The sequence below is a fragment of the Desmodus rotundus genome, chromosome 8, assembly GCF_022682495.2.
Source record: "Desmodus rotundus isolate HL8 chromosome 8, HLdesRot8A.1, whole genome shotgun sequence".
NCBI lineage: Eukaryota > Metazoa > Chordata > Mammalia > Chiroptera > Phyllostomidae > Desmodus > Desmodus rotundus.
In genome coordinates, this window is record NC_071394.1 from 124,411,817 (window position 1) to 124,439,250 (window position 27,434).

General features: G+C 40.1%; 1 protein-coding gene across 2 annotated transcripts in view; it reads left to right on the forward strand.

Annotated features, from left to right (window-relative positions):
* OXSR1 (oxidative stress responsive kinase 1) overlaps positions 1-27,434 on the forward strand; it is a 69,641-nt gene that overhangs the window by 12,631 nt on the left and 29,576 nt on the right. The window contains exons 3-6 of one of the 2 annotated variants that reach the window (XM_071222115.1): positions 2,409-2,517; positions 4,855-4,991; positions 8,946-9,087; positions 25,325-25,380. In XM_071222115.1, the coding sequence (XP_071078216.1) occupies positions 4,901-4,991; positions 8,946-9,087; positions 25,325-25,380 (289 nt within the window). In that variant the 5' untranslated portion in view covers positions 2,409-2,517; positions 4,855-4,900. The remainder of the gene's footprint in view (positions 1-2,408; positions 2,518-4,854; positions 4,992-8,945; positions 9,088-25,324; positions 25,381-27,434) is intronic. The other variant, XM_024565820.4, reaches the window with a different exon arrangement.

Genomic DNA, 27,434 nt, shown 5'->3' on the forward strand with positions numbered 1-27,434 from the left:
AAGGGTGCCCTGCGTTCTCCAGAGAGGGCGAGGTGAACCGACTGCAGGTGTGCGCTGTGTGTGACAGTTACCACCGAGGGGGCAGGATGTTGCTCCTTTCTCTTGTCAAAATGTTTTCTTGTCTGACAACCTTTGCTGAGTGTGATGGGAAAGTCAGCTGTCAGCTCTTACTAAATTTATTTCCTCCAGAGACTTTGCTCACAGGCTTTTCTCTCAGAAGGGCACGCAGTGCAGCGCTTGGAGACTTTTCTCTCGTAGATGCGAGGACTAGACTCATCGCACCGACATCCGAGGGGTGCATACAGAGGCTTAAAGTGTCTCTTCTACCAAGAGGCTCACAGCACAGTCAAAGACCACATGCTCTGCTGTACAAGGCAGAGCATGACGAGTGTCTAGGGAAGGCGTTGAGTCCTGTGCAAGTGAGAGGTGGAAGAGCGCTCCCAAGTACGGAGCTGGAGGCCTCTGTCGAGGTGCTTGTGTCTTGGGCCACCAAGGCAGGGAGGCTTTGACCAATCTCGGTGGGCTGAAACTTCTTACAGGAAGCCTTCCCTGATAATCACTCCTGTTTTCTGATGATTTGCCTCTCCGATGAAGTTATGTAGCATCTTATACTTCCCCTATCAAATTGTTTATCAGTCTGTGTTGGAACTTAGTATTTGTCTAACTTCTCACCAGACTCCAGGTTTTGCGAGGGCTCGCCATGGTGGTCAGGCACCTAGCATTGTGCCGGGCATGTAGGAAGCACTTGGTAAATACCTGTGGAAGCAGGAGCTGTTTATTCCAGACAGGGTTACTCATTGTGTCCTATACTATCTCTTGCATATTCCACCTTGTTTTGTGATTACGTATGCCTTTGACCTTGTGCTGCTGTCGTATCTTCAGATCCGGCAGAAGGAAACCTAGTTCCCACCTCCTGTGTAAAGACTTTTGCCTGCCTTAAATGTTTCCTGTAGATTTTTGTAACATTTATTATCTTTACTACTCACTTGGCATGTATGTGCTGTCCCGTGTATTCCCTCATATGTACTTATCTCTTCTAGTCCTGCACAACTATATCAGCAGGCAGGTGCTCACTTTAGTTCCTTCGTCCTTTTTCTTCATGTTTACTTAGCTTTTAGTACAGAAGATAGTGCGGGTGACTTTGGAGATTGCAAAAATATAAAAGTTCCACAGTGTTTAGGAATCTACTCTTTTAAAAAGCTGAGTCTTTATTTATTTATTTATTTATTTAAATCCTCACCCAAGGATCTGTTTATTGATTATTAGAGAGAGAGAGGAAAGGGGGGAGAGAGAGAAACACTGACCAATTGCCTCCTGTACATGCCCCGACCTGGGATGGAACCCACAACCTAGGTATGTGCCCTGACCTGAGATCATACCCGCAACCTTTTGGTGTACAGGACAACGCTCCAACCAACTGAGCCGCCTGGTCAGGGAAGGAATCCACTTTTAAGTGCTTGCCTTCATGGAACTCTCCATCTAGCAAGAAGGGACAGACAGACAAGCACCCAGGGTACTACTATTCAGTACACACATGCCATGATGTAAGGACATATATAGGGAGCCAAGAAAAGGGACACCTAACTCACCCTGAGGAGCTGGGGGGACATGATACTTCGACCGTGTTCGGAAGGAAGAATTGGCGGTTTCGGCTACGCAGAAACAGAGAGAGAGGTGTATTTGAGGCAGAGGGAACAGTAGGGTGCAATGTCCATGGTTAGAAGAAGCATGGCTGCCTTGAAGTTACTAGGACTGGGATATTTTGGGGTATAAGGTGTGAGGGAGTAGGAATGAGACTAGAGAAGTAACACAGGGCTCTATAAGGCATTTTATTATGCCCGATCTAATTTAAGTTTATTAATGGAGGTTGTGTAAGCTTAGACTGCTGGCACAGGCTTCTACTTCGCACTTAGTTTATGACCTTGTCCTGTTTCATTCTATTCCCTTTGGTGTGAGAATTGTTGATCATTTCACAAAAATGGGATGACACAACATTTTGGAATAAATAAATGACCCACAGACAAACAAGAAACCACCCTTTGTTTATTTGTAATTATCCTCTGTGGCTATAAAACCAGATTTCCCAGGATGGTTTCTCAAGGTCACCCTGAAGTAAAAATACGGGTCCCAGTGGAGGGCCCTGTGGTGCTGTGCGGGCCCAGGGCATGGTAAGTGGTGCGCGTTTCTCGTTTCAGAGATTACTAGAGTAGTGAGCGGAAGGCGCAGAGTCCCAGCGGACTGAGGGAGACTGAGTGGTTCTGGTTTTAACTGTTCAGGCAGCGGTCAGAGCCACAGAGGTCCCAGAAAGGCTGTGACAGAGTCTTGGGATACCCTGCTGGTATTCGCGAACTTGTAGTATTGTTTTATGCCTGCATATAATGAGTTACCGTATTTTCTCTTCCTCGTAGAAAGAAATTCAAGCCATGAGTCAGTGTCATCACCCTAATATTGTGTCTTACTACACGTCTTTTGTAGTAAAAGATGAGCTGTGGCTAGTCATGAAGCTGCTAAGCGGAGGTGAGTAAAATACAGTGAAATATTAACTTCCATGGGTTGGAAAGGTAATAGAAGTGCTCTTTGCTGTTCTCATTGGTTTTCGTGGACATCTGCATTTGAGGAGGTACTGAGAATATAGTATCTGCTAACAAGGCTAGTGTACAAGCTGAGAGAGGTGTCACACATTGCATTTGCTTGTCATGCCTCTTAAATTTCTCTCAATGTAGGGTGGTTCCCTCCCACTGCCTCTCTTCCCTGACATAAATTTGTGGGGGTCTGGTCTGAAAGGTGTGATGGCGACTATCTTGCAGAATGTCCCACATTCTGGATTCATCTGGATCTTTGTTTATGACGATGTTTAACTTGATTTATATTCCTCTATTCCTTGCAAATTGAAAATTAGTTGTAAAGCCTTGATTAGATTTAAGTTAATTTTTTTTTTTTTTACGATTTTATTTATTTCTTTTTTAAAGAGGGGGAAGGGAGGGAGGAAGAGAGAAACATCAATCAGTTGCCTCTTGCACACCCCCAACCGCAGGACCTGGCCTGCAACCTGGGCCTATGCCCCAGCTGGGAATTAAACCCAGGACCTTGTGGTTTGCAGGCTGGTGCTCAACCCACTGAAATACACCAGCCAGAGCTAAGTTAAATATTTTTGGCACAAGATTATGTAGTTGATGCTGTGTACTTCATATTGCATCATATCAGAATGTATTTGTTCTCTGGTTTCATCTTTAATGGTGACGTTAGTTTTGATTGCTTAAGATTATGGTAGCTGGGCTGCTCCAAGGGAAGGGTAACTTTTTTTCCCTTTGCAGCTAGCAAGTAATCTATGAGATGGTACTTTGATACTGTGAGTATCTGGTTCCTTGTAAGTCTTTTGTCCAATGATTTTAGCATCCATTAACAATCATTTGAACCAGTTGTTTTGTCAGGGACTGCAGAATGGTGGTTTTTCTTACTGCACCCTTTCTCTTACATTTATAAACTGGCATTCTTCTGTGTAAAGGAACTTTACCTTATTCACTGGGCTCTTTGATTAATCTTTGTTGTAGTTCCTCCTGAAAAGACAGGATAGATAATTGGTTCTTTTTTTAATGACCAATTTTTAGAGTAAAGAGTTAGTTTAATAATCACCTCTAGTGGTAACAAATGAGAGGGTCCCCCCATGCCCACTGGGTAAGGCTGTCATTTTTTTGAATGTTATTACATAGATTCAAGGATTTTTATGTATTCAGTGTCTTTCAATTATACTCTATTCTTTTGATGCTCGGGCTGGCCAAAATTTTGTCAGTGGGAGTCCTTTTAAGCTTACTCTTGTGTCCTTTGGATGTGATTCATCAATCTTTGATAAGTTCCTTGTTTTTTGGTTCAAGATTTCCTAGGCTCATGTTTCTGTTGCTTTTCCCAGACCCAAACCAGCCAATATTCTAATGAGCTCTGATCTTTTCTATGGGGAATGGTATTTAGAAAGCATATCTTGGATGCTTGGGATGCTCTTTGCTGCTACTTTGTCATTGCTTCTAATTGAAAGAGCTTGGGAATATAGCATATTAAAACTAAGTCATGATTTGACATCAATGCCTCCAATTCAAGTTTCATATTACAGACCTTTAAAACTTTCAAATTACACTTGAATCTCATTTCTCTTAAACAGAAAATCTTGGTCCCCAGCATTAACACGATTAATTATGTGCTTTGTCCTGCAGTCAATGTGCAGTTATTTCTGCTTCAGTCTTTAGGATAAGATGTAAGGATTGCGACTGCAAACAGTGGACCCTTGGCAGGTGTAGATTAGACACCGTCCGGTGTCCTGAAGGCCATGCCCTGTGGTAGATTAGACAGCGCACTGAGGCACGGGTTTGAATCGTGCAGCAGAGCGAGAGGGCTAGTGAGCGATGGAGCCGCCCGGCTTTCCCACCACTGTGCTGCTTGGTTCTGTTTGCATATGTATTCTGTGTGGGAGCATGGTTTTCCATTTCAGAATGCAAGGTTGCAGAAAAGAAAGTCCGTGTTGGTTTGCCATTTTAATATCATACCTCATTAAATATTTACTTCCCCAGTGAGGTTTAAAGGAAACAGCATCAGCTTTAGAATTAAATTCTGACTTTCCTACTTAGCAGTTCTGTGTCATTGGGCAAACTCTTTGAACCTGCTTTCTTGTTTGTGAAACGGGGATGCCTTCTGCATTTCAGGGTGTCGGGGAAGAGTAAACGAGACGGTACTTGGAAAGCTTCCCCCACCGTGCTGACATGTAGTAAGGTGCACAAGAAATTTTCGTCATTAAGAATAATAACCCCTTGTTATTTGATGCTTTTCAGTGTAGCCAGAATCACCTTTTTGTTTCAATCCCATCAGTGACACACTGGAGAGACTGGATTGCTTTGTTAAAGGCCCTGATCATATGATGGTTGGAAGCCTTGCTAACACCAACCACCTTTCAAGATGGTGGTCAAGCATGGTTCTTTCAGTATGGACAGATATGGGAGTATTAGGTAATACCGTATCTTTCGTTATTGATCATTTATAGCGTAATTTTTATTGTAATTTACAAAACTGCATAATACAAAGTTTTTAATGTTTTGCTAAAAAGTCCTCTGATGAATAGGAATAAATTGTCTGCTTAATTTTCTCATCCACACTTTGCCAGCCTGTCCTTTTCTGCTACACTCCTAAGCAGAATGATACATATTTTCAAGAATCCATGTTTTCTTAGCGAGTATATGTCCTGATCACAGAAGGGGAAGGACATGTATGTGGGTGGTGTCTTTTAAATGTACATCTCTGTCCCTCCTGGTCTTAGGACAGTGCCCAATTTTTTGGCCTAGCCCTCAGCAGATTTCCTGGAGGGTAATTTTCAAATGTTTCAGGTGTTAATTCTTTTTATAATTACTTATGTTTTTATGAGTCAGCATAATCTTACATCTAAATCTAATTTTAAAATATTAAAAACTTTGCATGCTTTTTAGGAAAATGAAATCTTGCTTTTGTACTTATAGAGTGCATACACATTTAAACTTTAGAGATACATTATGCAATATTGGAAAACAGTAGGCAAAACTAAGCACAACTTTAATTTTTTTAGTAGGAAGAAACTGTCAAGATAGCTCAGTTGACCACCAATACATTGGTGAATCAAACTGTTGGTTCCTTGTTCTTACAGATTTCATAGCTAATAAGGAAAAGTTGCAGTTAAGTAACTATAAGTGTGTAGAGAGCCATGAGGAAGTATTAGGTGCCATGGGAAGAAGTACTGGGAGAACAGAACCTTACTGGGGAGAATGGGTGTGATGGGGTTAATGAAGACTTCCCTCAGGAGGGGATATCCATCTGAGGTCTGAAGAATAGGTGATAATTAGCCAGGTGAAATTGTGGGGGGTGGTATTGGGGGAAGGATGGGGAAGGGATCCAGATGGACCACTGGACAGAGAATCATCTGGAGGCAGGATGGAGGGGGTGGCGAGTCTTGGGAACTGATGGGGGAATCACGGCTGGAGCAGGGACGGCAACAGGTGACCTTTGAATAGTTAAAGAATACATCTAGCCAGAGTTAACAGAAAAATGTATAGGCTGCCTTCTTTCACATCAACTTTTTCAGCCAAAATATTTAAAACAAAAAGCATATTTTTGATATAGCAACATTGTACTGATATAAAATTTAATGAGCTGATAAAATTGTAAAATGAATTGCAACTGTCACTCTCAAACCCATCAGCCAGGTGGACATCTTGGTTAAAATAAGTTGAAGTGTGTCAACCTTATAATTATTTCAGTGCTTGCTTGTAACAGTGATGTTCTTACCCTTTGCTAATTAAAACTCTGATAATTGAATAATGAGATCAGTATAGGAAGTTAATATCTAGAAATTACAAGCACTGTTGATCTAAATAGCTGTTTGTACAATTTATAAACTGCAATATGAGATTTTAGAAATCAGAAAGCTATTGAAAGGAAAGAGAAAGAAGTCCCTGTAGGAGTAGATGCCACGGCATCAGGACGGTCCTGGGGGGTTGATCGTCCCTCACTTACAAAAATCACGTTGGTGGGAGACCGAACCTGAGAAGAGCTTGTTATCCCAGGGGCTCCTCGTCTTGCCTCGCTCAGTATGTCTGCTCTGGATGGAGACTGGGGACATGTGTTGATGGGAAATTAATAAAAATCTAAGGTTTTAAGAAGGATTTCTTGCTTCACACTTTTTAAAGTTTTTATGTGCCCTGGGGTCTTCCCTGCTCTGTTTCCTCGAGCCACCAGACTGAAGTGCCTCAAAAGTCAGCAGTCGTGCCGTGTATGTCTGTGGCATTTAGTTCTAGATCTTGCATATAATGTGGCTTAATCGTTGAATGAATAAATTGTGTTAATATTTAATTCCTAGTAGGAATTTCTCCCCTTGCATTCCTTATTTCAGATCTTACTTACATTATAAACATATAACTCAATTGGCATTTATACAGATGTCTTCTTACTAAGCAGTTCTTATGGGCCTGGATTTCTCAGAAGAACGAACTATGTGGCCTGTTAGTGTAGTCACTTATTTGGGGGATTAGTGTGTGATTGGTTAAAACTAAGCAGAACAAGAGTTATCCCTTAAGGCCTCCCCTTTTGTGGAGATAAGCGCCTTCAGCGTGGTACGGCCTACCCTGGCCTACCCTTGGTGTCGTGAGGCCTCCCCCTTTGTGGGTCAGTCTTGTGAATCCCAGCAGTAAAGAGGGGAGGGGAGGTAATGTATTAGGAGAAGTTACCTGGTATCTGGAGCCCCCTCCCCCTCCCCTTCTTTGTCTAGGGAGAGTAAACTGCCTCTCTCCTGCTGGAGGTGCAGAGAGTGAGGGGGGACCTTGGGTCTGGGGATCGTATTCTCCCTTATGACCTTTCAACCATTTTCCTGTTTTCACCCTTTCCTTCAGTTCCCCCTCACTTCCCCTTGTGTGGTCCTTATATTCTGAGCTTTTCTGAAGCTCTCGGCAGAGACCACTTTTTCTTAATTGGTGTACCTTCTCTGTAGACCTTAAAGTTTAAGATTTCTCTATGCTGCTTAGTCAGTTACCTTTTCTTTTTCTGCTTTCCTTCCAAAAAATTATTGTCTCTCATTTGTTATAATTTTTTCTCGGTTCATGCCCTTTTTTTAAAAATCAAGTTTATCAAGTTAGTGGATTTCAAATGGAAGCTAAAGTAAGCATGGGTTCAACCCTCCCATGTGTTCAAAGATTCCATCTAGATTGCACTTTTCATCTCTCTGGAACCACATTTTTTTCTTTTTCAGTGTGTGAAATAAAAGGGGCCCACCAGAGCGAGTTTTCAACAGAATCCTGTGTGTGTTTTCATTTCAGTCCTGATCATTAAGGTCTTGTGCCAAGAAATGGGCCCCCCGTCTTCCCAGAGTGGTCGCAGAGTTCTTGGTGCAGTTTCAACACTGGAGGTTGTTTTGTTCTGGTTCTGTGCTCCTAATGGGCTGTTGTTCTAACAGAAATCTTACAGACCTCTAGCAAACTGTTAAAAATTATAATCATCAATTATGGTAGTCAGCTTTCTATCATTTAATTTCTATGTAGGTATCTTCCTTCCCTTCCCCTAATTTTTAGTAGGAACATTATTTCCCATCCTGGGAAGGAGGGGATTGATAATGCACCTGGGCTATTATTTAAAGAGAACTGCCATTTTTATTTTTTTCATAGTTTTCTTTGCCTTTCCTATTTTATTTCTATTATTTATCTACCTGGAACATAATTTTAATCCTTAAGTTAGTTTGAATACACATGTGGCCTTTACTTTTCAAGTATTTCTTAATGTAATTCGACTTGTATTTCAATTGTATTTTTCTATCTTTATTCACATAGGGTTGCATAATCTAATCTGGTGTTGAAACCTAAGTCGGTTTGTGATATCTTATATTAAAGTGTTAATTGACGGGCATAGTTAACCTAGGTATTCGTTGGAGGTGGTTAAAAATCCCCTGCTACCTCTTCCAGATTCTCATTAGAAGTCTAGAGATGATGGTGGTGTAACACTGCTGTTCGGATATTAGCAGTCTTCCTTCTGTTTTAGATTGGCATTGAGAATAAATTATTATGAATTTTAAGCTTTTGCATTTCCTTTATTTTATATTTTCCCTTTTTAAAATTTTTTTAAAGATGTTATTTATTTATTTCTAGGCAGAGGAAAAGGGAAGGACAAAGAGAGGAAAAGAAGCATTAGTGTGTGGTTGCCTCTCGCTCACCCCCCACTGGGGACCTGGCCTGCAGCCCAGACATGTGCCCTGACTGGGAACCAAACCACTGACCATTTGGTTTGCAGGCCCATGATCAATCCACTGAGCCACACCAGCCAGGGCTATTTTTCCCTTTCTTTTCCACACAATTAAATTTATCAAAAGGTTTACATGTGTTTTGATTTCAAAATGACTGAGTCATTGAATAAGTTAAAAATCTATGGGAAACTGTGCCTTCTGTTTTCAGGTTCTGTTCTGGATATTATTAAGCACATTGTGGCGAAGGGGGAGCACAAAAGTGGAGTCCTAGATGAACCTACCATTGCTACAATACTCAAAGAAGTGTTGGAAGGGTTGGAATACCTGCACAAAAATGGACAGATTCACCGGTATGTAGAAGATGACACTCCGATCTGTTGCTGAGTGCAGTGGTAGTTGTGCTGTATCATTTCATTTAGGCCATTTCCCGTTCTTTTGCAGAATTAATGTCTGAGTGTTAATAATGTGGTTTTTGTATTACTGGTTTCAGTACATTATGGTTAGGGTTTTAATTACACAGATAGTATTTTAAAATAAAAAACAGGAAAAATTCCTAATTTCTTATCAAGAGGCAGTCATGCAGTCACTGATAACATTTTTTTGTTGTTGTTTTTTAATTATATTTTATTGATTATGCTATTAGAGATGTCCCACTTTTCACCCCTTTGCCCCCCTCCACCCAGCACCTCCCAATCTCTCAGGCAATCCCCACACCATTGTTCATGTCCATGGGTCATGTGTATAAGTTCTTTGGATTCTCCATTTCCTGTACTGTACTTTACATTCCCATGGCTATTCTGTAACTACCTATTGAAGGGTTTTCTTAGGCTCCACCAAGGAAGAAATTCCAGTCACCCACAAAATTAGGCAGTACAGAGCTTTATTGGGGTTTGCGCACCTGGGCGAGGTTCCCTGGTCTGCAGAGCAGGGCCAGGGAAGTCACGCCCAAGCAGGGAATATGGCGGGGTTTTATGCACCAGATTCTGGTTGGCTCTCTACGTGGGGGCTAGGGATTGGTCTCCTTGAACAAAGCCACAGTCCATCATTGGTGGTTCCCCTCGGGCTCAGGCTGCCAGGTGGATATCCCCGCCCATCCTGACACCTATTTGTACTTCTTAATCCCCTCACGTCTTCACCCATTCCCCACACTCCCCTCCCTTCTGGCAACCATCAAAACGCTGTCCTTATCCATGACTCTGTCTCTGTTCTCCTTATTTGCTTAGTTTGATTTTTAGATTCAGTTGTTGACAGATATGTATTTATTACCATTTTATTATTCATAGTTTTGATCTTTTTCTAAAATAAGTCCCTTCAACATTTCATATAATAATGGTTTGGTGATGATAAACTCCTTTAGTTTTTTCTTGTCTGGAAAGCTGCTGTTAGATTCTAAACGATAGCTTTGCTGGGTAGAGCAATCTTGACTGTAGGTCCCTGCTTTTCATAACTTTGAATATTTTTCTGTCAATCCCTTGTAGCCTGCAAAGTTTCTTTTGAGAAATCAGCTGACAGTCTTATGGTAATTCCTTTGTAGGTAACTAACTTCTTTTTTCTTGCTTCTTTTAAGATTCTATCTTTATCTTTAACCTTTGGCATTTTGCCTCATTTTGCCTTCTATAATGCACACTTTTTTGCCCAAGTTTTTGAGGGAAAAATATGGGTATGCATTATACATGGGCAGTAGCTGAAATCCCTTGTATCTGTTCTTGTGTTTTGTAATTATTTGTTACATAAACAAATTTCTTGTAAATAATATGTTCAAAAATAAATGCTAAAATTCCTTTATAATACAAAAGATATGTACCTAAATATAAATAAATTAAAAATTGAATTAAAAAATTAAAAGAAAAATTTTTTTCCTGAAAGTTTGGGCCAAAAACATGGTACACGTTACACATGGGAGTGCATTGGACACAGCAAAATACGTTAATAAAGGTGTGTCTTGAAATGGACCTCTTTGCATCCATCTTGTTTGGGACTCTCTGTGCTTCCTGGACTTGCATGTCTGTTTCTTTCATCAAATTAGGAAAATTTTCTTCCATTATTTTTTAAAAAATATTTTATTTATTTATTTTTAGAGAGAAGGGAAGGGAGGGACAAAGAGAGGGAGAGATGTGTGGTTTCCTCCCTTATGTCCCCCACTAGGAACCTGGCCTGCAACCCAGGCATATGCCCTGACTGGGAATCGAATCAGCAACCCCTTGGTTTGCAGGCCCACGCTCAATCCACTGAGCTACACCAGCCAGGGTTCATTATTTTTTCAGATAGATTTCCAATTTCTTGCTCTTTCTCTTCTCCTTCTGGCACCCCTATGATGCAGGCATTGGAATGCTTGAAGTTTCCTGAAGGCAGCTTACACTATGTTTGTTTCTTTGGATTCTTTTTCTTGTTGTTCCGATTGGTTGTTTTTTGCTTCCTTATGATATTCCAAGTCATTGATTTGAAACTCAGCTTCATCCATTCTACTGTTGTTTCCCTGTAAATTGTTCTTTATTTTAATTAGTACATCCTTCATATCTGACTAGGTCATTTTTATGCTGCTTGTCCTCCCTAAGTTCCTGGAGCATTCATATAATCAGTATTTTGAACTGTGCATCTGATAGATTGCGTATCTCCATTTTGTTACTTCTTTTTCTGGAGTTTTGATCTGTTCTTTCATTTGGGCCATGTTTCTTTGTCTTCTCATTTTGGTAGCCTTCCTGTATTTGTTTCTATGTATTAGACAGAGCTTCTATTACTCCCTGTCTTGGTAGCTTGGCCTAATGTAGTAGGTGTCCTGTAATGTCCAGTAGCACAGCCTCCTCTATCACCCAAGCTGGATATTCGAGGTGCGCCCTTTGTGTAGGCTGAGTATATCCTCCTCTTGTAGCTGAACCTTGATTGCTGTTGGTAGATCAGTGGAAGGGATTTACCCAGGCCAATCAGCTGCAAGGGTTGGCTGTGACCACTGACCACCAACAGGAGCAGGGTAGTGGTGCTCCGACCTGGTCTATGGCTGTCCACTGGGTGCGCTGGCTCTGGGGTTTCCGGGGGGGGGGGGGCAGGCCAAGTTCAGTCCCCACCTGTGTTTTGCTTGTGGCCTCCCTGTCTGAGCTATAAAGTAGTCTGAGATGTCTGCTAATTGTGCTGGACATCTAGGCTGGCTGCTGCTAGTGCTGGGCCTGGGGCCACTTAGCAAGAGGTATGGGGACTGGGGGCTCATTGAGGCTGGCTGTTGCTTATTTGAGAGGATTTAGGAATTTGTGAAGCTGGGGTCAAGACCAGCCATTAATATGGCAAAGCAGTTTGGGTGGGCCCATAAGTTGGGTGGGATGGAATCTCTAGGGATCTCCAGGGCAGGGGAAAAAGTGTTAGCCAGGTTGATGGAGTCTCAGATATAGTACCAGCCTGCTAACCGTGTGGCTCTGTCAGGGGAGGGTTCAGAAAAGGCACAATGGCCTCTGCCTACCTTTCTCTCTGGGAGAAAATTATGCCTCAGCTCTTGTCTTGATGCCAGTGGTACTTTTCAAGCTGCTATCCTGGGGCTAGAGCTCAGAGGGAATGAGTCAGAGTAAGTCCGAGTGTGGGTTCTCCCATTAGTTTTTACAGCCAGAAGTTATGAGGATTTATCTTCCTGGCACTAGAACCCTGGGCTAGGGGGCATGGTGTGGGGCTGGGACTCCTCACTCCCAAGATACCCCTCCCGAATTTTTATCTACCACACATGAATATGGGACTAGCCCATTCGGCATCTGTGTCCCTCCTATCAGTCTGGAAGGATGTGGTTTCTTTAATTCCATTGTTGTCAGACTTCCAGTCAACTTGATTTCTGACGGTTCTGAGTGATAGCTATTCTGTATTTTAGTTGTAATTTTGATGTGGTTGTGTGAGGAGGCAAGTCATATTTACCTATACCGCCATCTTAACTGGAAGTCCCACTGATAACATTTTGGAATATTCCTTTGCAGTTTCTTTTGTGTGCTAAAATATATAAAACAAAACTGTATATATAATTTTGTCTGTTGCTCTTTTTGTTTCTTTTATATCTTGAGAATTTTCTCAAATTACTTTGTCATTTAAAAAAATATCTTTTTTTGATTTTTATTTTTTTAATCATCACCTGAGGACATTTTTTCATTGCTTTTAGAGAAAGGAAGGGAGACATTGACGTGAGAGAGAAGCATGGATTGGTTGCCTCCCACACATGGCTAGCCAGGGGATCATACAAGCCTGGACTGGGGATCTAACCCACAACCCGGGCATGTGCCCTGATGGGGAATTGAACCCACAACCTTTTGGTTACAGGATATTGCTCCAATCAACTGAGCCACACTGATCAGGGCTTTTCTCAAATTATTGATAGCTCTTTGTAAAATAACATTTTTTTTATTAAAACTTAAAAAATACAATACTTAAAAAGTTGTGTTACACAGTAACACAATATAATAATAATAGGGGATTTTAATATCTCACTCACATCAGTGGATTCATCATCCAGACAGAAAATTAGTAAGGAAACAATGGCCTTAAATACACATTAGACCAGATGTACTTAATAGATATTTATAGAACATTTCATCCAAAACCCACAGAATACTCATTTTACAAATGCATGTACAACATTCTCCGTAGGTAAAAGATTACCTATTATGCAACAAAACCTTAATACATTCAAGAAGATTAGGATCATATCAAGCACCTTTTCCAACCACAATGTCATGAAACTAGAAATCAACTGCAGGAAGAAAACTGGAAACACCACAGACATTTGGAGACTAAACAGCATGCTCTTAAACAACCAATGTGTCAAAGAGGGAATCAAACAGGAAGTCAGAAACTGTTGTGAAATGAATGAAAATAGCAAGTTTTCAAAATTTATAAGACGAAGTAGAAACAATTCATAGCTAACTAGTCCTACCTCAAGAAACTAAGAAAATTCCAAATAACTCCAACTCTATGCTTAAAGGAACTAAAAAAAGAACAAACAAAACCCAAAGTAAACAGAAGGAAAGAAATAGAAACAATTACTATCAGAACAGAAATAAACAAAATAGAAATTTAAAAACAATTAAAAAATCAATAAAACTAAAGTTGGTTGTTTGAAAAGATAGGTAAAATTAACAAACCTTAAGCAAAACTCTCCACGAAAAAAGAGAACTCAAATAAATAAAATCATAAATGAAAGAGGAGATGTTACAAATCACACCACAGAAATACAAAGAATCATTACAGAATACTACAAACAATTATATGCCAACACATTTGACAACCTAGAAGAAATGAATACATTTCGAGAAGTATATAACCTTTCAAGGCTGCGACATAAAAAAATAGAAAATCTGAACAGATGAGTTACTAATAAGGAGATCTAATCAGTCAAAACCTCTTAGCAAAGAAAAGCCCAGGATCAGATGTCTGCTCTGGAGAAGTCTGCCAAATTTTTAAAGAAGAATTAACAACAATCCTTCTCAAACTCTTCCAAAAATTTTCCCAAAAATAGAAGAGGAGGGAACACTTCCAAACTCATTTTACAGGGCTGGCATTACCCTGATACCAGGCAAGCCAGGCAAGGACACTACAAGGAAAAAAACAAACTACAGGCCAATATTCCTGTTGAATGTAGATGCAAAAATCCTCAACGAAATGTTAGTAAACTGAATTGAAAAATGCATTAAAAGGATCATACCAAGATTAAGTGGGATTTATTTCAGGGATGACCCAACATTTCGACATTAATAAGATACACCCCATTAACAAAATGGAGGATAAAAACCATATGATCATCCCAGTACATACAGGAAAAACATACGACAAAATCCAACATCCTTACAGGACAAAAACCTGCAATAATTGGGTATAGAGGGAATGTACCTAACATAATAAAGTTTATATATGGCAGACCCCCAGCTGACCTCATGTTCAATGGTGGAAAGCTGAAAGCTTTTTCTCCGAGATCAGGAACACTAGGATGCCCACTATCGCCACTCCTATTGAACATATTACTGGAAGCCCTAGCCAAATCAACTAGGCATCAAAAAAAGGAAAGAAATCACACCCATATCAGGAAGGAAGAAGTAAAACTCTGTTTGCAGACGTTGTAATACTATATATAGAAAACTCTAAAGACTATACCAAAAAACTACATAACTTATTTCAGTAAAGTTGTAGGTTACAAAATCAATATAGAAGTCAGTGATGTTTCTACACACTAAGAACAATCTGCTAGAAAAAGAAATACAAACAAGCCATTTACAATAGCATCAGAGAGCATAAAGCACTTAGCAATGCGTTTAACCAAGGATACACTGGCTGGTGTGGCTCAGTTGGTTGGAGCGTTGTCCTATAGTGTGAAGGGTTTCAGGTTTGTTCCCTGGTTGGGGCATGTAGGAGATGGCAGCCAATCGGTGTTTCTGTTTCTCTCTCTCCCATCCTCTCTTTCTGAAAGCAATGAAAAAAATGTCCTTGAGTGAGGAAAAAAAATTGTTTAAATAATAAACTTAACCAAGGAGGTAAAAAATCTGTTGGCTAAAAACTAAGATGTTGATGAAAGAAATTGATGACACAAATAAATGGAAAGAAATTCTGTGTTCATAGGTTAGAAGCATTAATACTGTTAGAATGTCCATGTTACCCAAAGGCATCTACAGATTCAATTACACTTGTATAAAAATTCCAACACATTTTTCACAGAAATAGAAAACAACAATCCTAGTATCCATCGGAACCACAAAGATTGCAAATAGCCAAAGCAATCTTTGGTAAGAACGACAAAGCTGGAGGCATCACAGTTCCTGATTTCGAAGTATATTATAAAGCTGCAGTAATCAAAACAGTATGGTGTTGGCATAAAAACAGACACATAGATCAGTGGAGCAGAATAGAGAACCCAGAAATAAACTCATGCATATATGGTCAATTAATTCTTGACAAAGGAGCCAAGAATATATAATGGAGAAAGGATAGTCTCTTCAATAAATGGTGTTTGGAAAACTGGATATCCACATGCATAGGAATGAACCTGGACCCCTGTCTTACACCATAAACTAAAATCAACTCAAAGTGGATTAAAGACTTGACCTTAGGACCTGTAACTGTAAACCTCCTGGAGGAAAATACAGAGGGTAAGTTCTTTGGCATTGTTCTTGGCAATGATTTTTTTTTTTTTTTTGATTTGACATCAATAGCAAAGGCAACAAAGGCAAAAATAAACAAGTGGGACTACATTAAAAGCTTTAATTTTTTAAAGATACTATTTGTTTATTTTTTAGACAGAGGGGAAGGGAAGGACAAAGAGAGAAACATCAGTGTGTGGTTGCCCCTCACGTGCCCCCAACTGAGGACTCGGTCCACAACCCAGACATGTGCCCTGACTGGGAATCAAACCATCAACCCTTTGGTTCGCAGGCCAGTACTCAATCCGCTGAGCTGCACATATGCAAGGAACTTCTACAACTCAGAGGCCAAAACAACAACGAAAAAAACCCCAACCCAATTAAAAAATGGGCAAAGAACCTGAGTAGACATTTTCCCAAAGAACACATGTAAATGACCCACAGGTACATGCAGAGGTGCAGGACATCACAAATTATCAGGACAATGTATATTGAAACCACAATGAGATATCATCTTACACGTGTTAGAATGTCTTTTATCAAAAAGTCAGAAGACAACAGATGCTGGATGTGGAGAAAAGGGATCCATCCCTTGTGTGCTCTTGGTGGCAATGGAACCTGATAAAGCCACTATGAGAAACATGGAGTTTCCTCCAGAAATTAAAAACAAAACTACCATTTGATCCGGCAAGTCCCTGTCTGGGTATATACACAAAGGAAGTGAAATTGCTGTCTCAAGGAGGTACCAACACTCCCATGTTCATAGCAGCAGCATTCACAATATCCAAGATACGGAAACAACCTAAGTGTCCACCAGTGGATGAATAGATTAAACAAAATGTGGTATGTATAGAGAAAGACAGATACCTCACTATCACTTGTAAGTGAAATTTAAAAAAAATGTTGACCTAATTGAAACAGCAGAAGGGTGGTTACTAAAAACCAGGGTTGCAGGAAATAGAGATTGGTAAAAAGGTACAAACTCTGAGTTACAAGATGAGTGAGCTCTGAGGATCTAATGTGTAGAATGGTGACTGTATGGTAATTAGGCCTCAGTTAATGGTAGGTTCTGCGACTTTAAGCTAAATGATGTATAACAAAACCAATTTTATAAACTAATTGATATAAACAATGTTAAGTTCCTGCTGCATCTCTTCAACATTATAATGAAACAGTGTTGAATGAAGGACAATACAGGACTTGTTGTAGTTGATAACAATATATTGTATTATTGCAGTTTGCTAAGAGAATAGAATGTAAATGTTCTCACCAAAAATATAAATAAATATATTACTATATAAAAAGTAATATAGACGTGTTAATTGACAGGAGAAATCCTTTCTCAGTACATATGTATGTCAAACCATCACATTGTACACTTAAAAATCTTATAGTTTTATCAGTTATACCTGAATTTTAAAAATCACCTGCTTAATCCTAACCCCTCAACAAACAGACAAGCAAAGGCCCAGGAAAGTATCTGATTAAAGATCATCTACCATCTTGTGAAACTGAGGTTTTATGGACTAACCGGAATATGGAGGGAAAAAGCAACCCTTCCCTGCCCGCCAGGCACACACCCAAACTTCTGATTAGGTTACTCTGAGAATAGCAGCATTTTAAAGAAAATTAACATAAACTAGATTAAATCAGCCATTTACATGAGCATCTCATTCTAGGAAAAAGTGAGTAATTCTTTCTGGCTGTCTAACTTGCCCAACCTGCTGTAGGTCTTAAAAAGGAAAGCACATTCTCCTTTCATGGAGTTGGAGGAGGACAGCTGACTCTCAGGAATAATACACAAATTAGAAATCTTGGAGACACTGAAAGCATATTCTTAAGGCAGTAAGGTTTTTCATTGAAAGTTGTACCTAATCAGTTGTTTTGTACGAAGTGAAAATAAGGTGTTAAGAAATTACTTCAAATGGGTATGAATAAAGAGTATATATTTGGGAAAGTATTTCCCACATTGTCAAGAGGAAAAGGTGCCCTCAGTCAGGGTTTCTGTCCTTTAGATGGCAACAGTGCTGTGAATACATACCTTGATACTAGCGATGAACATAATTCAGTTAATATCTATTTTTGATTCTATGTTCATCAAGCGATCTTCTCAAAAGAAATGTGCCAGCGGCTGCTTATTGGCCCCCAGTGTGTCTCCCTTTCTTGCATTAAAAAGAAAGACATTTTTACCGGGCACATGAACATCCATTAAGAAAGGCAGCATTTCATAGCCCCCCGTGCAGGCCAGAGAGGACCATGGGACTTTTTCTAGCCACTGTGATGAGAACAAGAGTGTTGTGTACTACTTCCAGGTTTTATCAGCCCCAGTTCTACTGGCATTTGGGTTGGCCATTTCTTTCTTACAGGGGCTGTCCTGTGCATTGTGGGATATGTTGAGCAGCATTCCTGGCTTCTACCCATTACATCAATAGCATCACCCCCTTGTACCCATTGGGATAACCAAAAATGTCTCCAGACATTGCCAAATGTCCTGAGAAAGCACAGCTAACGGAAGGTGGTATAACCTGTATTTCCCTTTTCCTTCCGTTGAAATGTGGACTGTGCAGCAAGAACAGAGATGGTAGAGCAATGAAATAGAAGGGGCCCAAGTCCCTGACTGGAGTGCCATACTGGCACATGGACTGGTGTCACTTATGCCCCAACTAGCATGTGAGAGGCAAAATTATTTTTCGACAGCCATGTAGATCGGCAGAGATTGACAAGCTGAATCTAGCCTTATGCCTGTTTCTTAAAAAACAAAAACGAAAAAAACCCAAACTCACAGCCACACCCATACATTTACAGGTTGTTTGTGGCTGCTTTCCTACTACAAAAACAGAGTAGTGGTGACAGAGAACATTTGGTCCACAGAGTCTAAAATATTTTAACTCTCTGGCCCCTCAAGAAAATGTCTGTTGGACCCTCGTGTAGATGATAATGACAGTGGCGTTCACTGAAACCGGAGTGCTGAATACCGATCGCAGCGATCGTCTGCATTACCTCCTGCAGTCCTCCCAGTTCGTTCATGAGGAAGGTGCTGGTATCATCCCCATTTTACAGATGGGGAAACCAAGGCAAAGCGAGTCGAAGTAACTTGCCAAAGGTCGCCCACCTGTGACAGAGCTGGGATCTGAATTTAGGAAGTCTGCTTCCAAAGCCTGCTGGAAAAGATTGGGTTTGTCTGTGAAGCTGTGTATATTTCGGTTCAGTGTCAATTATACTTTTTAGCTACTAACTCAATAGAATTTAGAGCTGTCATTGGAATTATTAGTCTTTAAATAAACCAGTTGTCTTTTAAAAAATATATCCATATCTCTACTTTTAAAAGTCAAAGTCTTTACTTCAGAAAATGATAAAAGCTTATTCTTTTTCCTAAGCCATTACATATGCAGACTTTATGTAGTTAATAATAAATTAACCCAAAATCCACACTGATACACACTTTACAGTCACTGTCTGCTGCGGTCCAGCCGCAGCAGAGTCCAGGGGGTCCCGAAGGTGCTATGAGGCGTCGGCGATGGGAGACAGACGACATCACGCCTCAGAGGACAGTGAAGCTCTGTTCCGTTTATTGCAAGCACAAATGGATTTTTATATTTCCTTTTTTGGCATAGATTAACATTTGCAAGTGTATAGCATGATCAGTTAAGCAGAAACATCAATACAAAGGTAACCAGGAAAAGTACGAAAGTTTCTATGGATTTAAATATATTAAACAAGGATTGTTTTGGCCAAAGTTTCCATAGATTCAGTTATAGTGAACAAAGATTATTTTAACTAGGAGAGTCATAAATCAGACGATTAGATATTTTCAGAAATTGTTCATAGGGCAAAAGTATACGGTAGATTGAGCAGAGGCAATAAGGCTTTTGTGATATCTAACTTAGCTATCTATCTTTTCTGTCTAAAATGTTTCTCTGTGTACTATAAACCTTAGCTTCATAGTAACTATTTCTGTATACCTAATAGCTAACCAGCTTTTCTTATTTCTATGGCTGTCTAATTGATATATATTCTTATTTAAGGTAAAGGAGGGGGTGTTACTCTAACGACTTTTAGACATTCAGGGGCTTGTTGACTAGAAACGTATTGGTCTGATTATATCCTGCTTGTGTCAGCTGCTGGTCAGTTCTAAGAATGGTGATCATTTCCAGGAGGTTCCAGATGATTAAAGCAGTAAAAATGCAGATTCCATTAAAGAGAAAGAACAAAATCACACGCAAATCCCAAGTAATGCCACGTCCTCCAGGCCAGGATACGCTTCTTTGAAGACATATCCCCCATGTCTGGACTTTGTCAAACAACATGGTTGACCGTATTGGAACTGGACGTGGCAGCTGTCTTTTTTAGGAAGTAGTGAATTGATTCACATAAAGTTCAGGCACAAATTCAGTCTGTGTTCAATTTTGTGTGACTTTTAACATCTACTTTGTAAAATATATCAGCTTTCCTTTAGCTAAATGAGTACAAGGGACAGAAAAAATATGGAAAGAAATAATGGCCTAAAACTTGCAAATCTGAAGAAAAGCAATGTACAAGGTAAAGAAGCGGAATGGCCCAGGATGGAGATGAGTACGAAGAGACCTCCTGTACGATACAGAGTTCTGTGCCTAGACCCACACAGTTACACTGTTGGAATCTGGACACCAGTGACTGGACAGCAGCAGGAGCAAAACCACTCCTCGTGCAGAGGGAGCTTTGCCCTGAGTGTTTGTGTGCCCTCCAAGTTCGGGTGTTGAAACCCAGTCTCCAGTGTGACAGTATTTGGAGGTGGAACCTTTGGGAGGTGACGAGGTCTTCCCAGGGTCCTGGCTCTGTGAGGGTCTCCGTTCTGTCTCTCATCCTTAACCCAGCTCAGAGCCATGTTTTCCGTGTGGGGGTGGCTTTTAAAGCCTGAGCTCCTGAGCCAGTCGGGGGCAGTGTCTCTGTTCTATCTCCCAAGGCTTAACTGTCCCTTTTACGTTTCTGAAACTTTAGTTTTCTTTTTTCTTTTATGTCCAGCTATGTAACACATTTCCCTGTACTCCAGCCAGCATTGTTTTTTGTTTGTGGCCAAGGAATGGTGTGTTCTGGGGGGAAGGCCTGGGTGGCAGTGATGAAAGCCTCTGCCAGCCACGCCTAGTTTGCCATGTTGCTGGAACGGCTGTTCTCTATGTCACTCTTTAAATCAGAGACTCTCAACCTTGGCTACATATTGGGGTGATCACCTGGGAAACTTTAATAAGTACCAGTTCCTGGATCTACTGCCAAAAACTCATTTAATTGGTCTGGGATGAGGTCTTGGCATTGGGAATTTCCAAGTTGTTCCTATATGCAGCCAAGGCTGAGAACTACTACTACTCTTAGCTGAGATCCACTGAGACTTCAACAGAATTTTTTAGGAAGGGAGGAAGTTGTTTTACTGGGAAGCAGATGGATATTTTCAGTAGCTTTCGCTACTTCCCATATCTTTAAAGCCCAGCTTTTTCAGGTGGATGTGTGTCATCCTGGTGGATCAGGTCAAACAGCTTTCCTCCACCCCCGCTGTTTCCCCGTGACTTCTAGACTTGAGAGGGTTTTGACTAGGGTGAACAGGTCTCTAAATTAGATTTATACTTTTCTCTCTGTACCTACCCAAATACTTTTCCTATTAAAGAAGTTAGCGAAAACAGAAATGGTAGGTCTTTAGTCAGTGTAAGATGCCTAATTGTACTGTTTGCCAGCTTTTGTTTTGACTTGTTTCTTCTCGACCTTTTCGAAGTGTTCCATAAACTGTGCTGATTGATGAGTCATAAAAATGGTATGGGGAGGAACTTGTGTCCTGTACTAATGAGAAAGTCAAGCATGTCTGTGATACTCCTGCTAAATTTAAAAGGAACTTGTAACTTTGGTGCAGTAGTGACGTGTGAGAAATGGCAGTAAGCAGTGGAAAACAGAACCCGCCACTCCTGCTGCTCACAAGTGGATGGAGGGTTTACCTGTCGGGGCTGCTGGGTTGCTTGGTATCTTTGTGGCAGAGTGAAAGCAGTTCTTTAATCAAGGACGATACTGATGGCCAGATATTTGGTTACAAATCTTTTTCTTGAAAGGCCAGTTGTCCTGTCGTGTGTGAGGACGGACGGTGGTGTGTTTGTCCAGGGAGCCTTTACGCTGCATGCCGTCCCTCTGTCTTTACTCCTGGAGGCTGTTCGAGAGCTTGCGCTTGTGGTTTGGAAGGGAGCGTGGACTGATTTTCTGACAGATTGCTCAGGGAAGGTGCAGTTCCACTGGAAAGGGGTGACTGCCTCTTCATTTACGAAAAATAAAAGCTTATAAAACATTACTTACATAAGTAATACATATATAGGGCTTAAAAAGTTCAAACAGCACAAGATGGTATATGATAAAAAGTGTCTTCTCCATATCAACTGTGGCTAAGTTATGTTGATACTGTGTATTCTTGATATGGTGGGATGACAATGGCACTTTCCTTCCAAGGACACATCACCCCAGTCTGATACAGATTCCATTAGATGGTCCTCCTACAGGATGCTGGACCGTGACTCCTCAAAACTGTGAAGGTCATCAGAAACAAGGAAAGGCGAAGAAACTGTCACAGACAAGAGGAGCCTACGGAGAAATGACAACTAAATTTAGTATAGTTTATTAGATGGGATCCTGGGACAGAAAAAGAGCATTAGGTAAAAACTTAAAAAATCTGAATAAATGGCAGGCTTTAGTTAATAGTAATGCGTCAATGCTGACTGGTTCATTTATTGTAGCAAAAGTGCTGTACTAATGTTAGATGCCACCAACAGGGGAAGCTGAGCGGACTCTCCTGCACCATCTTCTCACTTTTTATGCAAATCTACAACTGTTCTAAGAAATAAAACAGTCTTCTTCCTTCTCTGAACCTCTGGTACCCTGGTCCGAAGGGAACTCACTTCTTGCCATTTTCTTGTGACTCCTTTGAGAGATTTTAGGTCAATATAAATGTAATGTATATATTATCCCTTTCCCTCCTGCTTAAAAAAAAAAAAAGAAAACCCAGCCAAATGGCAACATACTATATGTAATATTCTTCAGTTAAAATATATTTGGAGATTGCTTCATGTCAGCACATACATTCACTAGTATTCATAGTATTTCATTATGTAGATATACCACAGTGTAACTGGTCCCCTACAGATGGGTACTCAGGGTTCTCCTGTTTGACCCTAAGATTTGGAACAGAGTTAGGAGGTGGGAATTGGGACGATGCAGAGGGAACGGTCAAGTTTTATTTTGTTATTTAGTTAGATTGCTTGATTTAGTACTCTACTTCTCTCCAAAAATAATCAAATTTTATTTTAGTGTTTTGTTGGATTTATCTATTTATTTAACATCACACAGGTTGTGTCCTATTTGGTTATTTAAATCTACTTGATAAATATCTGGGAGATGCTCCTGTGTTCCAATCATAGTGCTAAATAAAAGCAGGTGAAACACAAATGTATTATAATACAGGCTCAGATATGGCTCATGGTGAAATGAGAGAGAAAGATCCAGAAATATGCTCGTATTTCTGTGATCGGTGTTAACACCGCATCATAGCCTGCTATAAAAACACAGGAGGAAGTGACTCGACTATACATTGTTTCTTCATTGAGTTTTAGGTGACATTCCAGATGAGCTTGGAAAAAAGAGCAGCTGAAGGTTTGTGGCAGACTCAGTTGAATAGTCTTTGTCACCAAGGGAAGGGAATGTCCTCCATTTTTTTCTGTTTCTAGCATACAGAGTCAAAGACTTCAGATGTGTAGAGCGAAGTGAATTAGTCTCCACCGTAAGTCAGCCACTGCGAAAATGTTCTGTAAATCGCTGGGATTTGTGAGCAGAACAAAATGGTAATGTAATTTTCTTATGCTTCAGCATACGTTCAGGAATGGTATACGCTCTGGTGTGGTGATGCTGCTACCCACAGTTGTGGGACCGCTGTTGATTGTTTGCCAAGGGATGGTTGTGTCTGAACATGGAAGAAAACAAGGTGGACAGGAAAATGAGAAAAGCCTTGTGCTTTTTTAAAAAAAGATTTTATTTATTTACTTTTAGAGAGAGGAAAATGGAGGGAGAAAGAGAGGGAGAGAAACATTGATGTGGGGGAGATAACATCAATTGGTTGCCTCACACATACCTCCAACTGGGGACCTGGCCTGCAACCCAGGCATGTGCCCTGATTGGGAATTGAACTGGCCACCTATTGGTTCGGAGGCTGGCACTCAACCCACAGAGTCACACCAGCCAGGGCAGAAAGCCTTGTGCTTTTTACCGGTTCCTTTTCATTACAAAGAAGGCCTTTCTCCCGGAGCTAGCCTTGCTTTTCTCTTGTCTAGGTTCAAGGGACGGCTCTCTTTAGTTTATTTAATTATATTTATTTTTAATCACAAAATGGACAGATGAGTCTATTCCCACAAAATACTCAAATACTGTTCCCCCTGACGCCAGTCCCACTTCTCTTCACAAAAGACCATTCATGCTCTCCATTTGGTGTATATGTATATGGAAAGGTGTGTGTTTGTGTAACACTAATGGTGCCAGGCAAAAAGGCGCTGTTCCGTTTGATTGGTTCAGTGAGCAGTGTGTATTAGAGGGCATTTCAAGTCATAACACATTGATTGACCTTGTTCCATTGCATGGATGTAACAGAATTAATTTAACCTTTCAGCTGTCGTTGGCTTGCTAGGCTGTTACCATTTGGGGTTGTTACTACAAATAATGCTGCAGTGAACTCCCTTGTACATTCCCTGTGCCTGGTGGGAGTTTCTCTAGGTTATCAAGAAGTGGATTCGCTACTCATAGGATTTGAGGAGTTTAACTTTTACCAGATACTACTAGCATGTTGTTGTATTAGAAAAACAAGTTGTAGATTGGAATGAGTGTGATATCATTTATGTTGGAAGAAACACTGAGATATGTTATAAGAACATTCCATTAATCAGACTGATAACGGTTGAAAATTTGGAGAGAATACTAGACTTGAGAATAGGAGAGAAAGGGGACTTTGGCCTTTTCAGTGATGTTTAGGTTTTTATAACAGGAATGTATTCATGTATTACTTGAGTTTCTATAGTTACCAGTAAAATAGAGAGATGTTTGAATAATTTATATTTGTATTTATGCATAGAATAATCCCTATTTTCAACCACAAACTGACCATATATTAGGGTGTAGAAAAAATAATATATTTTACAAAGTAGAATTAGGCGAGGGTTACATTCTTTGGCTACTGCTATTATCCCAATATAATAATTAATCACCTGGGGTTTTTTAGATTTTATACTAAAATGCTATATGTATTCTAGCTTTCTGATTACAATGTTTGGATTCTAGTACAAGTGACTAAAATTTTAAAAATGTTACTATTGGCCTTAATAACCTTTAATAGAAATAAATATATCACTTAAGTGTTGTCATTTGTATGAACATAGTAAACAATTGATTAAATTATGTGACTCCCAAGAATACATGTTATTTTAATATGTAACTTTTGTTTTTCTTAAAGAGATGTGAAAGCAGGAAATATTCTTCTTGGAGAAGATGGCTCAGTACAGATTGCAGGTAATGATTAGTATTTCTTTTTATTTTGATTTAATGGTCAGTAGAACCACATTACATGTTTCTTAGTCAATGTCAATTTGCTCTTTTATGCATCCTATGTTGGCACACCCCTGCTGACTCTCAAGGTATTCTTCACTACTCAATCTTAATTTTTGATCTTAGACATTTTTCTGACCATTACTGGTTACTTTCTGGTCATCCACTCCTTATTCCCCATTGGGGTCTTCTTCTCTGGGTTCTCCTAGCATTCTGTGTCTCCTTTTAAAGAAGTAGTCAAGAAGCCTCACGGTGTTTAAAAATGCATACGCTGTAGAAAGGTGACACAGAGCTGCTTCTGTACTGGGGGAGACAGGATATTTGCCAGTTAGGAAGAGGCATCTGACAGGTGGAAGTGCACTGTTGGGGAGATTCGGAGCTGAAGAGATGAAAGAGTTGGAGTCCAGGGTCTGCCATAGGTGGCTCTACTCTCCTGGTGAAATAACCCTTGTTGCTTCAGGCTGAGACCCCAGAGTGGTGGAACTGCATGATTGTACAGCGACCAGATCATCTGAGGGAGACCTCAGCTTAGTCCCATGTACACTGTTAGAGCAGTTGGGTATTTGGCAGGAGGCACATAGTTACCCAAAATTTAATTCTTTGTTCAGCTTTAGAAGATAATTTACATAATTTTCATGTCCTAAGGTAAGGGACTGTTTTTACCAAGCCACATAATGCTTGGTAAAAATTATAAATTTGACCCTTAAAATTAGCAACTTCTATTCATCAATAGAGGAACCAACAGCTTACATTAAGAAAAAAAAATATGATTAAAAACTAGACACATAAGACTTCCCAAGTGAAGACATGAAAACATAAATATAATAAAAGGCGTTCAGTCTTACTGGTAATTAATGAAAAACAAAGTAGAGTAACGTTGGGATGCCGTGTTGTACTGACTGAGCTGACAAAAACATCTAACAATACCAGTGTTAGTTTGGATGGTAAAGCACGGAAAAATCTCATGCTCTGATTGTGTGAGTGTAAATTAGTACAAACAATTAAGTTAAAAGTATGCATACCCTAAAACTTTGGCCTCGAGATGTATGGCCTAGAGAAATTCCCATGTGCCATTGTGCTCATAAGCCTTGAGAGTTGAAACAGTCCCAAGCCCTTCATTAGTAGAATGGATACATAAATTGTGGCTAATTTATATGGTAGAATACCATCTAGTGATGAAATCGAATAGAATTACAACTATATACAAAAGCACTAATAAATTATAAAGACATAGGATTACTTAAGGTAGCCAAAATAGAATACAAGGTTGGGCAAAAGTAGGTTTACAGTTATGATAACACGAACAGAGTTTATTCTTGTATTATTATTTATTTACTAATTATTGTATTTATTATTATAATTATTAACTTACTTTTGCTCACCCCTGTGTATAGCATGTGATTCCATTTATGTAAGTTCAACATCAGGGACAATGTGCTGTATTGCTTAGAGAAGCAAAATGAAGTGGAAAAAACTAAAGACAAGAGGATTCTGGGAAAATGGTGAGTAGGAATCACCAAGAATCTGTCTTCCCACTTAGCAGTTGAACCAACAGAATCTATCTGATATACAGTGGAGTCCTTGAATAGCATTTTGTTCATCATTTCCTTTTATAACATTGATGAGATGCCGTAAGCACTCAAATCCTGTTTATATCAATTAGCTTATGGTAAAATTGGTTTCATTATACATTGTTTCACTTAAAGTCACAGATGTTAACTGAGGACCGACTGTAACTGTTTGGGAATTCTGTAGACCATTGAAGACTCGAAATTCTAGGGAAGGTCTTGGAAGGTAAATTGTGACTAATTGGTCAATTTCAGAGCACCCATTCCTTACCCAGCAGCCACATTGTGGGCAGCTGTGCATATGTTTTTGGAGCAGCTTGCAAGGACCATGGTGGGCAAAAAGGATACTGTTGTCCAAGTATCCGGCCTCTGTGCTCTGATCACTGACGCTGCCTCTGATCTGAAAGGTGCAGGCAAAGAGCCAAGCAGCCATTATGGTTGCACGCCCCA